This window comes from Diabrotica virgifera, chromosome 6 (genome assembly GCF_917563875.1).
Source record: "Diabrotica virgifera virgifera chromosome 6, PGI_DIABVI_V3a".
Lineage (NCBI taxonomy): Eukaryota > Metazoa > Arthropoda > Insecta > Coleoptera > Chrysomelidae > Diabrotica > Diabrotica virgifera.
Window position 1 is genome coordinate 25724966 of NC_065448.1, and position 12796 is coordinate 25737761.

The 12796-nt window shown below is 31.9% G+C and overlaps 1 protein-coding gene across 1 annotated transcript in view; it reads left to right on the forward strand.

The window, feature by feature from the left end:
- The first annotated feature begins 682 nt into the window (after positions 1 to 682).
- The window catches only part of LOC126878435 (androgen-dependent TFPI-regulating protein-like), a 43451-nt gene continuing 31337 nt past the window's right edge, over positions 683 to 12796 (forward strand). Inside the window, exon 1 of the mRNA XM_028275493.2 lies at positions 683 to 1099. Within this exon, the coding sequence (XP_028131294.1) occupies positions 914 to 1099 (186 nt within the window). The 5' untranslated portion in view covers positions 683 to 913. The remainder of the gene's footprint in view (positions 1100 to 12796) is intronic.

Here is a 12796-nt window from a genome sequence, read left to right on the forward strand (position 1 = left end):
TTGCTTCCATACAGCCATGATGTGAACTAGTCAAATTGAGCTCATTGATACCTCGAGCGTAAAACATTGGATATTTTATACATCCGTGTTCAAAACCACATCTTTTTCATATGTTCCTATGACAGATTAATTATAAAGGGTTTATACCCAAATATTTTTTACATGGTGGTTAGCATGTTATATTCTGAGTGAGTATAGCCTATAACTTTTTATAACCTTAGTCAACATTTTAAATACTTTGCATCATTTTATCTGGTTATACACATTTTAGGATTATACTGATGATGATCGGTCAACCGATTGAAAACTAGTTATGTCTTTGATGTAGCCCTGTATAGGGATTTTAACAAATATACCTTTTATAAAGGATTTTATGTAGTTATTAACTATTTAGTAATTATTTTTGGGCCAATTTTACGAAATTGGCAAAATTACTTACTAAAATCACTAGCCACTTGTGTCTGAGTTTAGCGAACCGACTATATCTATAATGACAGTTTTGACAAACTAAAAACTTATACATAATATGACATAGAGTAGATAAAAAACTTTTTTGGAATACCTTTTATGTAACGACCTACGCCAATGACCGTTAATTGTAATTTATTAAAGTTGTCCACGTACGGTATCAAACATAGGTATCTTAATAAAAAAGGAGAACTCTCAATGACATACAACAACGGTGTAATTCATATACGCGTGTTTTTTATAATTTTACTGCAATTAGTAACTTACAAAACTAATAGTTAAGTTTCATGACCTTACTATTATCATTACATCCACTTATTCCAAGTTATATTTTGATAACTAGGTAACTATTGTGTTAATAGTGTTATACCAACACAACACATAGTGCCAAAGGAAAAAAACTTTGAAAAAAAAGTGCGTTAGTTGGACAAATTTGAGTTTGAAAATGTTGGATCGTTCGAAAAGTATTACGGCTATACTGGTGTATTTATCGGTGCTAGTGTTTTATGTATTCAGTTTGTATTGTTCGGACTCAGTAGGAAAAAATATTAAATCGAACAAGGTTAAAATACCTTCACAGTTAAGGGGGGTCGTAGAATACGGGAAGTGTTTCTTTACATTATGGAATTTTGTAAGTAATATTTTTGTACTTATTTATAAAAATTTATTATAGTGCAGTCACTGAAGGTTTTCACCTACGATTTCGTTGAACCTTCATCGATTTTCATGAAAATTGGTGAGTAATTAGAGGATACCTCAAGGAACAAAGGTGACATGATGCCAACTTGCGCTGGGGTGAAAATTATTTAATTAAAAATAATACCATAAATCGATAGAGGGTCAAATTCTAAGCAAAATTTGTTATATTAAGTTATTAACATAAATCAATAGTCCGTTCTTTAACGGTAAAATATTGCAAAATCTCTAAATTTTAAAGAACCGCTTGGATTGTCATGAAATTTGGCATACACATAGCTAACAAGTCAAAGAAAAAAAGTGATATTGTGTCGATATGTGCTTTTGCCCTGGGGGTGGTTTTCACCCCCTCTTGCGGGTGAAAAAATATTCGTCCAAAGAAAGTCAGGAAATGGATAAACTGGCTAATTTTAAGTAACTTTTGTTCTATAGAGTTTTTTCACTAAGTCAATACTTTTCGAGTTATTTGGCAGTGAATATATTCAGTTTTTCAACAAAATAACCACGCTTTTAGACGGTTTTTCGCAAATAACTCAAATAGTAAGTATTTTGTCGAAAAAACATTTTTAGCAAAAATATAGCCTGTAAAAATTTTTAAAAAATGGTGTATACGTCACGTCTCTACACCTAGTAGAAGCAAAGTTATAGCTAATGAAAAATAGGTTCATATTCGTCAAATTCCAAATGGAATACTTTACCGTGAAATAAACAAAAATAAAGCACATTTCGGGGAAAACTCATTACAACTTATTTAAAGTGTTTAAAAAAAGCTTCATTTTTGTTGTATAAAAAAAAATTCTAGCATCAAAATTAAACAAGTTACGCTCAAAATAAAGTTAGTCCCTTTTGGTTTTGGTAAAAAAATCGAGAAAATCACCCCCTAATTAGTATCTTAAATGAACTTAATCGTTACGACTTCACAAGTTTCTTGACTCGTGTATATATTGTTTATATGATCTGTAAGTTTCATAGGTTCAAAGTCCTTATTATTGAAAGGGCTGAAGTTAAAAGGGGTTGAACGAGTCACTGATCACGAATGTATGCAAATTTAGAAACACCAAATCTTAATTAATTTTTGTCTAACAGAAAAACAAAAAAATACATGATATTCAGAAAAGCAAATCTGACTTTTTTTTTGTTTTTCGAGATTTTTGGTATCTCTAACAATTTTTACGTTATTTTGAAAAAAAGCATATTTTTCAAAATTTAAATTTTTAAAAATTTTACTTTGAAACCAAATTTTTTCAAAAATAAGCACTTTGAATCGACGAAACTTACAGATCATATAAACACAACATAAGTAAAATAATTTGTGGAGCGGTAACGATTAATTTCATTTAAGTTGCTAATTAGGGGGTGGTCTTCCCGATATTTTTTGCAAAAACAAAAGGGACCAATTTTATTTTGAACGTAACTTGCTTAAATTTAATGATAGAAATTTTTGTAAAAACAGAAATAAATCTTTTTTTAAACACTTTAAAAAAGTTATAATGGGGTTTTCCCAAAAAGTGCTTAATTTTTTCGATATTTCACGTCGAAATAGTCTATTTGAAATTTGGTGAATATGAATCTATTTTTCATTGGCTATAACTCTAGTTCTACGAGATCCAGAGACCTAAAGCGTACACCATTTTTTTACTTTTTTATAGGCTATATTTTTGCTAAAAACATTTTTTTCGACAAAATACCTACTTTTTGAGTTCTTTGCGAAAAACCGTCTAAAAATGTGGTTATTTTGTTGAAAAATGAACATATTCACTCGCAAATAACTCGAAAAGTGTTGACTTGGCGAAAAAGCTCTATAGAACAAAAGTTACTTAAAATTAGTCAGTTTACCCATTTCCGGGGGTGAAAGTCACCCCCAGGGCAAAAGCACATATCGGCACAATATCACTTTTTTTCTTTGACATGTAAGCTATACGTATGCCAAATTTCATGTCAGTCCAAGCGGTTCTTTAAAATTTAGAGCAAAAACCGTGAAAGAATGGACTACAATACTTTTTGAGTTATTAAAGATCAAAAATTTAATTTTTTCGTTAAAAAATGCAGGTTTTAAAGCTGTTTTTCACGTATAACTCAAAAATATTAGCTTTTACAAAAAATTTATTATTATCAAAATTGAAGACAATAAAAATTGAATACACTGTTCACTCAAAGTACTAAACTAATGTTAATTCAAAGTGAGTTATGGGTAATTGAATGCATATTTTTTTCGACGAGTTCTCAAATCTAAGCATTCAAGCTTAAATAACGGGAAAATGATGCATTTTATAAAATATACCTGCTAAATATTTATCAAAATATTTCAGAATACCTAACAAATGAGCTCCAGGAGAAGTTAATAGCATCAAATTTAAGCAAGTTATGATGAAACTAAGAGAACCCTTTCAAATTTGTTAGGAAAAAGTGAAAAATAAAACATACGCTATTTCCACAAAAATTAAAATTTATAGTAACTCTTACAAAAATTTCTTTGTATCAGCATAAGTAATGATTTTAACCACTTTCACCGGTTTAGAATACATATTTTTGAAAAAAAGATATAATTTAAAAAAATCATAATTTTTAAAATTATCGTCATTTTCATCTTCTTTTGATAATAACTATAAAAATACTCAATATACGTAAAAAATGGTAAATTACGAAATTTTAGTTTTTTCTATATAAAATATTTTACCTATTTACCATTTCTGTAGGGTGAAAAATAACCGATATAGAAACGTTTAAAGCTTCAATTTTGCTGCGAGAACCATGTAACCGTGGCCATTTAATCTTTGATTTTAAAAAAAGTAAGGGGTGTAAAAGAATAATTTCAACGCGTTTTAATAGCCCTTTAATACCTTTCAAACCGTTTTTAGTTTAACCTGATATCTTAAAAATTAACGGAGTTATTAAAAAAACGATAACATTTTTTGGAAAAATTTTTAAAAGATAAAGTTTGAAAAATTTTTGGAGCATACATTTTAACGCTATTAACTTGATCGGGATCTTATTTGATAGATATTTCTATGTACTTTCACAAATGTTTAATAAGTTTATGCTATAAAATACAGCATTTCCCCGTAATTTAAGCTTGAATACTTAGATTTGGGTACTCGCCGAAAAAAATATGCATTCAATTACCGATAACTCACTTTTAGTTAATATTAAAAGGTTTTTTTATGGTAGGGGAGCAAAGTATGCTAAATGTGCAGTCACTCGAGCGCTTTGGGGACCTATTGGGTTGTGATTATTAGGTCCTAAAACCAAAAAAAGTTAAGTAAAATTTTCCATTTTAGCGGGCGCTTGCCATTTTTTAATTTAATTTTCCATTTCCATTAATGGTTTTTTCCGAATATAGTGCCATCTATCCATAATTCGAAAAAATGTTTCGAATAAAAGTTGTTTATTTTTATGCAGAGAATTCAAATATGCAATAAAAAATGGGGGCTCCCATTTAAGATTTTAAAGTAACCCCCCACCCCACCTCCGTGGGGGGTCGCATTTGGTATCATTCGATATATTTTTCAAAAATATTAAATAAGTGTATTTTGCAGTTTTTCGATATGATGTTTATTTTACTAAATATCGCGGGATTTGTATTTAAAATTTAAAATTTACACCCCACCCCTCTCTGCGAGGGGTCGTGTTTGATATCTATCGATAGATTTTTGAAAAATATTGAACGTGTAGTTTTTAGTTTTTCGATCTGACTTTCATTTCGCGAAATATTCGCCTTTTTCTTGTGAAACTTTGTGACTCACCAATTCCCTTACGCCCCGCTCAAATCGTCAGATTTTTTAAATATACACTGTTTTGCATGTACTTAACTTACCTTATCTTAATCTGACAATTTCGAGTATTTTTAAGGATAGATTTTTTTTTTCGGGCCCCCCTAAACGAACTCCCCTGTGTTAAGAGCCAATATATGGCAGAGGTACATCTGCAGGGTACCACGTTTCTCCCCATATGATAATCTGACGCGCTCGAGTAACTGCAAAAATCCCCGCTTGGGCTCCCCTACCATTAGTAAGGAGTTTATTTAATTTTTTATTAGCTTCAATTTTGGTAATAATAACTTTTTTGTAAAAACTTATAGTTTTTGAGTTATATATAAAAAATCGGTTAAAAACATGCATTTTTCTTACGAAAAATTAATATGTTTGATCTTTAATAACTCAAAAAGTTTTGATTTATTTTAATAACTTTATATAACAAATTTTGTTTAGAATTTGTCCCCCTATCTAATTATGGGGTTATTCTTAATAAAATAATTTTCACCCCGAGAAGGGGTGGCATCCACCCCCAGGGTAAAAGCGCAATTTGGCACCATGTCACCTTTGTTTCTTGAGATATCCTCTGACCACTCACCAATTTTCATGCAAATCGATGGAGGTTGAACGAAATCGGAGGTAATAGCTCATATCCACCTTCAGTGACTCCACTATTATGCTGCATAAATATATTGACTAGCGCGCGCTTAGGTCCCTGTCAAGTCGTTATTCCACTGAGCATCGTCTTATGGACCAGGGAAGTGACGATCTTCCTCTCCTAAATGTGCCCATTTCTTATGGATAGTTCATCATCATCATCAATGGCGCTACAACCCTTCGTGAGTCTTTGCCGCGCTTACTATTGCCTTCCATGTTTGTCGGTCCTGTGTCACTAATTCCCATTGTCGCACTCCCATTTTCTCTAGATCTTCTTTGACTGCATCTTTCCACCTTTTTCTAGGCCGCCCTACAGACCTTCTTCCGTCTGGCCTTTCCCACAACACACTGTTTATAAGGCGATTGTCGTTACTGCGTATCACATGCCCTGCCCATCTGAGTTTATTGGCCTTTATATATCTGACTAGATTTTCTTTTCCGAATAGAGACTCTAGCTCCTTATTGTATCTGCGCCTCCATTCGTTTGTCACGCTGTCTCTGCAAGGGCCATATATCATTCGAAGGATTTTACATTCCCACACCAGCAATTTATTTACTTCTCTTTTTGTTAGCGTCCATGTTTCGCTTCCATACGCGAATGCTGATCGTATTATGGTTTTATATACATATCTGGATTTTTGCACCTCGTGAAAGGAGTTTTGACTTCATTAGATGTTTCATTGCAAAGAAAGATCTGTTTCCTGCCATTATTCTCGTTTCAACTTCTCGTTTTAATTTATTGTCATTTGTGATTGTTGCTCCTAGATATTTAAATTCTTTAACCACTTCGAAGTTGTGATCGTTGATAGTAATATTTTGCCTTATTCACCGTCGTTCTTGTTTTGAGACGACCATGTATTTTGTTTTGTCTTCATTTATTTTTAGACCGATGTTTAATGCAGCTTCTTCAAAGCTCGAGAAAATATCCTCAATTTCTAATGTTGATTGTGCTACTGCGTCTACGTCATCGGCAAAGGCGAGTATGATTTTTGCTCCCTGAGCAGTTATGTCTGGTTTGATTTTTGGATAAATTTTTCACATGTCATATTCTAAGGCCAGGTTAAACAACAATGGGGACAACGGATCTCCCTGTCTCAGTCCAGAATTTACGCAGAAAGCATTTGATATTTTTCCCCCTATTCTAACTTGTGCAGTTACTTACACACATTTTGTGTTACCGGCTTGTGTTGCTAGTTTCTTGGGTACGCCGAGCTCGATCATTGCCTTCCATAATGTTGCACGATTAATTGAATCATAAGCCTGTTTGAAGTCTATAAAGATCTGATGCACGTCCTGATTATATTCCCAATACTTTTCAAGCATTTGTCTTATTGTAAATATTTTATCAATAGTCGATCTGCCAGGCCTGAAACCACACTGGTAGTCACCAACTATTTCTTCGGCGTATGGTACTAATCTTTTTAATAATATTTAGAATTATTATAATTATGTATAGTTAAGTCACCATATTAATTGACTAAATTATCAGTAGTAATTGCACAAGAGCTCTGAAATTATTGAATTTTTCCCGAGTGACACTTTGACAGTTTTAATTTCACGAGCCTTCGGCTCGTGAAATTATGTCAAAGTGTCACGAGAGCAAAAATTCTATATTAATTTCAGAGGTCGAGTGCAATTTGTTGCGATTATTTCATGAATAAAACTGTTCAAAACCAAAATTTGATTGTAATTTATTTATGTAAGTACCATTAAACACACAGTTTTTATAAATATTGGACGATTGAAAGTCATCACTTTTATAATTTTTAAAACATTAATTGTCATTAATGTCACTGAATGTATTTTTTCGTAGCAACGAAGGGCATCTGACGTAATATACTTAACGACGGGAGATTATCAAAAATTATCGATTTAATTCAGATTTCTGTAGCTTTCTATTGGTCAGAATCTCCTATGAATGAAATAATCAGTAGTAATTGCACAAGAGCTCTAAAATTATTGAATTTTTCCCGAGTGACACTTTGACAGTTTTAATTTCACAAGCCGAAGACGAGTGAAATTATGTCAAAGTGTCACGAGAGCAAAAATTATATATTAATTTTAGAGATCGAGTGCAATTTGTTGCGATTATTTTATGAATAAAACTGTTTAAAACCAAAATTTTATTGTAATTTATTTATGTAAGTACAAATTAGTACAATTAAACACACAGTTGTTATATAGTTATTTATGGTATAAGTGTTAAAAGTACACGTTTAAGGCACGCATGTGAAAGTTTGCAGAATGAGCGATAGCGAGTTCTGCAATTCACATGAGTGCCTTAAAAATGTAATTTTTAACACGCATATCATAAAATATTTTTTCTACAAACGTAATTACAGGACAATATCCACAAAAACTTTTACTTGACCTTGACTGACATTCCAATTTTATATTTTTTTGACATTACATCAAAATTGCATATACGGTCAATACGAACTGCAGTGCCTTAAACATTTTTTAAAGCAGTAGTGTTAAAAATGCAATTTTTAGCACTCCATACGAGCGTTAAAAATGCTACTTTAAGGCACTAGTGCTTTAAAATTTTTATGGCACTGCAATTCGTATTGACCGTATACGCTGTGAGCTTCGCTGGTGTCGCTCCTAGCGGTTACTAATTCAACTTTTACTGGTAATTTTTAAATTTATTATTTAATTGTTATCGCTTAATATTTACAACGCAAAAAAGTAATTAAATTGTAATCGATTTTTTTAAGATTTTTCTAATCATTTTGACGTTCTATTGATAAAATATCAATTTCTTACTTCGGATACTTTGACAATAATCGTGTAGATGGCGCTAAGATTATAATAGATTATTTATAATTAGATATTACGGAACATTAAAAAAACTTAAATTCAGTATTTAAAACGTAAGTATATTTAAGGTAAAAATATATATCACAGCTTTGACCAACTAATATTGTTTATAATTAATGTTTTTAATTTTAATTTTAAATTAATCACTTTGACATTTATGTCAAATTTCCGGTAAACGTTTACAAACTTGTCACTACTGGCGTTCGCGAATTTGTAAATATCCCCTCTACGTACGAGCTCACAGCGTATAGGCAATTTGGATGTAATGTCAAAAAAATATAAAAATGGAATGTCAGTCAAGTTCAAGTAAAAGTTTTTGTAGATATTGTCCTGTAATTACGTTTGTAGAAAAAATATTGTATGATATGCGTGTTAAAAAGTACATTTTTAAGGCACTCATGTGGATTGCAGAACTCGCTATCGCTCATTCTGCAAACTTTCACATGCGTGCCTTAAACGTGTACTTTTAACACTTATATCATAAATAACTATTACGGTTAATAATTTTGTAAGTACAAATTAGTACAATTAAACACAGAGTTGTTATAAATATTTTACGGTTAAAAGTCATCACTTTTATAATTTTTAAAACATTAATTGTCATTAATGTCACTGAATGTATTTTTTCATAGCAACGAAGGGCATCTGACGTAATATACTTGACGACGGGAAATTATCAAAAATTATCGGGTATAATATCACAAGAGAGTGAGAATAAATTGAAAATAATAATGCGACAGTTTTTCGAAAATTTGATGTCTGGCGATAGACACGAGTGCCCGCAGGGCTCGAGTGGCTATTGCCCAATGACAACAAATTTGAGTAAAAATGAAGCATTATTTTCTTATTTATTCTTACTGTCGTGTGATATTCGTAAGATTATTTTTTAATACGTATATTGCTCGAAAATCAATTGCTCGACATGAAAATTGCTCGAAATACAAATTACTCGAATAAAAAAGAAAATTATATCTAAAATATTTATTGACAATAATGCAAAATAATAATATGCAGGTAAATACATACTTACCTAAGAAAGACAATTTTAATATGACAAATTATGTATGTGAAATTCCACGTATATAATCAGATTTGTGGTTCATAATTGTTAATTAAACGCAATAACCTATCAGCAGTGTGTCTATATCTCCTATGACCCACTTAAAGTTGTTCGCCACTTATGTACTGTTTTTAGTTCATGTAAACTTTGTTCACGTTTTAGGGCGGAAATAAATTTCCAAATGCTTGGATGGTCCGCACTTATTTGCATTTGAAATCGGCGATGCCAACCTTCGATAAAATTATTTGTTTTAGAAAGACGTACTCCATCGTAAAAATTCCACATGGCATGGGCAAAAAGTGGTTGACGTCATTGATGTCACCTGCGTTGTGGCCGGCCAATCCAGGTATCTTCGAAATAATCCAGGACAGCCTGAAACTCTGGTGGGAAAATGTTCTGGTCGCAGAGATCATCAAACGCATTAACCACGTCATTTGTAGGAACAAATGCCAAGGCTGGAAGCATTTTTAAAGTTAAAGCTGTCTGTGGATTCTGCTTATATTCCCTTTGAAAACCGTTGGACTGGATATGGCGAAAGATGCATTGACAAAAATGAAAAAAGCATCTCCTATGTACAGTATCTGATAACTCTTGTTGTACAGCATTTATCATCGCCAATTCAAAATCAGTCATGATAGTACTTGGTGTTGCACAAGCAGGCAAAAATTTTTTTATTTATTCTAATAATGTAATATACATAAGTCTGTTCTGTCTTATTCGGCAATAGAGCGAATACCAGAGGAATGGCCACATTGTCCTTTAGTCCATGAATTGTATAACTTTAGTTTAGTTTGTTGTTCAAACAAACTTTAGTTTATTGTTCAAAGAGCGTTGGAACTACTTTGAAACAGGGCCGGATTTAAGGGAGGGCAGGCTGGGTAGCTGCCCGGGGCCCCCACATTCTGAGGGGCCCCCACAAAACCCCAAAACATAAAAAATCAGCACATTATTCACATGAAATAATTTTTGTTTTATGCAAACACACAATTATGTTATATCAAAAATACTGTCTTATTTATCGTTATGTTGACGTGACACTACGCCACTGAGTATAGTAACAGTGATACCGCATTCAAAACATTTATTACTTACTCCACATTAAAAAAGTTTGAACTCGAATTGGAGCCAAACTTGCCTCCTACACCTACAATAATTTATTTGTCTACTAGATCATATAAATACATATTTTTTAAATACCCTTTTTGCATGGACTGCAAAATACTCAGAACGTAATCAAGTGGAATTCAGTCCTTTTTGTTGAGTCATAATTTTCTAATTTGGTTACGAGTTTGACCTTAAATTATCTCGACAAAAATCGTGGAATAAGCAAATCTGGCACTAAACACTTAAACCACTCATTTGTTTTCTGACTTATGTAGTTGCTGACTTATCTATTAACAGCAATATTACTCACCTGTTTGTATTATTTCGGACTGTTACCCCTGTTGAAAAAGGTAAGTTTTTATTTTATTTTTGTGACAGCCTAGAATTTTTGTATCTAGTATTTGGAGGGTTAGGGATTTTTAAACTATAAAAATTTAAATAAAGTCATGCTACTCATACAAACATGGTCAGACCAGGCCGGAAAATATTTAAATTGTACATTGGATTTTTAACTGTAAAGAATTATGCTAATATGTTTAAATGCTAATTTTTAAAATTATTCAAAAGGTGCGAATTTTTAAATAAAATTGTGCTGTATGCTCTCATTGTTACTGGTACCCAGAGTCTCTTGACTCACGGTTTTTGCTCCAAATTTAAAAAAACCGCTTGGATTGATATGGGCATACAGATAGCTAACATGTCAAAGAAAAAAAAAGTGATATTGTGCCGATTTGTGCTTTTGCTCTAGGGATGAGTTTCACCCCTTCTCGGGTAAGAAAAAATATAAGTTCAAAATAAGTCCGGAAATGGATAAACTGACTACATAATTCTAAGGAACTTTTGTTCTATAACATTTTTTCACTAATACTTAGTGTTATTATTTTAGTTATTTGCAGTAAATTTTACCAGGTAGAATGACAAAATAAGGTGTCAAATAAAAGCTTACAATTCAAGAATGGTACTAACGGTGATAAATTTGACCTAGGCTCTCTGTCCGTCCGACCGCGAATATAACTTCCCCGTCACTATACCAGGTAGAATGACAAATGAGGTGGCGAAAGAAAGCTTATAATCCAAGGATGGTACTCAAGGTGAGAAATTTGACCTAGGACTTCACGTTTTAGAAATGCGACCAGGAGTACTATTCTAAAGTCACCGAAATAGTACAAGTGATACAGTCGAACCCGTTTATTAGAATAGCCTTCGTGCCAAGCAAAAATATTCTTATAACCGGGATATTCTAATAACCGATCATTGGTGGCTAGCCGTAAGAAGTGTACCGAATATACGTAATAATAGTACATATTACTATGTTAATATGTATGTATATGTACAGTCCGTCTAATTTACTTACCGTTGCACGTCATTATTTACGTTAGAGATCTAAGTTGACATTGTTGCCCAATAGGGCTTTTCATCGATTGTCATTTGTTTCGAGCTTCTGTCATGTGTCACATAATATTAATATAGCTACGTCATACGTCTTTGGTTTGTATCATTTGTATATACCAATAACGTATGACGTAGATATATTAATATTATGTGACACATGACAAAAGCTCGAAACAAATGACTGTGAATGAAAAGCCCTATTACAAAAAATTCTTGAATTCATCTTAAATCAAATACATCACACAATTTTTGCGGAAGTGGATTATACAGCAAAACAAATTAATATTCAATATAAATAAATAAAAACTTTAGAAATAGAAAACAAGAATTAAGTTATAATCTTACGTTAAAGTACATAATAAAAACAGTAAATATAATGAAACAAGTACTTATAGTAAAGAATATAAACAAATATGAAGTGTCATCACCGCAACTGTCAAATAAATGTTACCGATTAATACCAAAATATCACCTTCGTTCGATTATAGTTACAGTGTATTCCGAACAAATGTGCTTCATAAAAACGCTTTATAATCCATTTATACAAATTAAATGAAACAAATTATTGTGTATTTCTTTAAGTTAACATTAATAGCAATCTTTAAATATTATTTCTACGCGTATATAGCATAGTGGTGTAACGCCAGTGTACTCGGCAAAGTGATTCTAAAAAAGAACACACCTACCGCCTAAATATTTCGTGTTGGTATCATGTGACGTCTCGGGCTATGACGCGGATGACGTGCAACGGTAAGTAAATTAGATGGAGTATATATGGTTTTAGGTCTTTTTATATCAATAATACAATAGCGCAACGTATTTATTTAAAAATCAAATTACATTATAT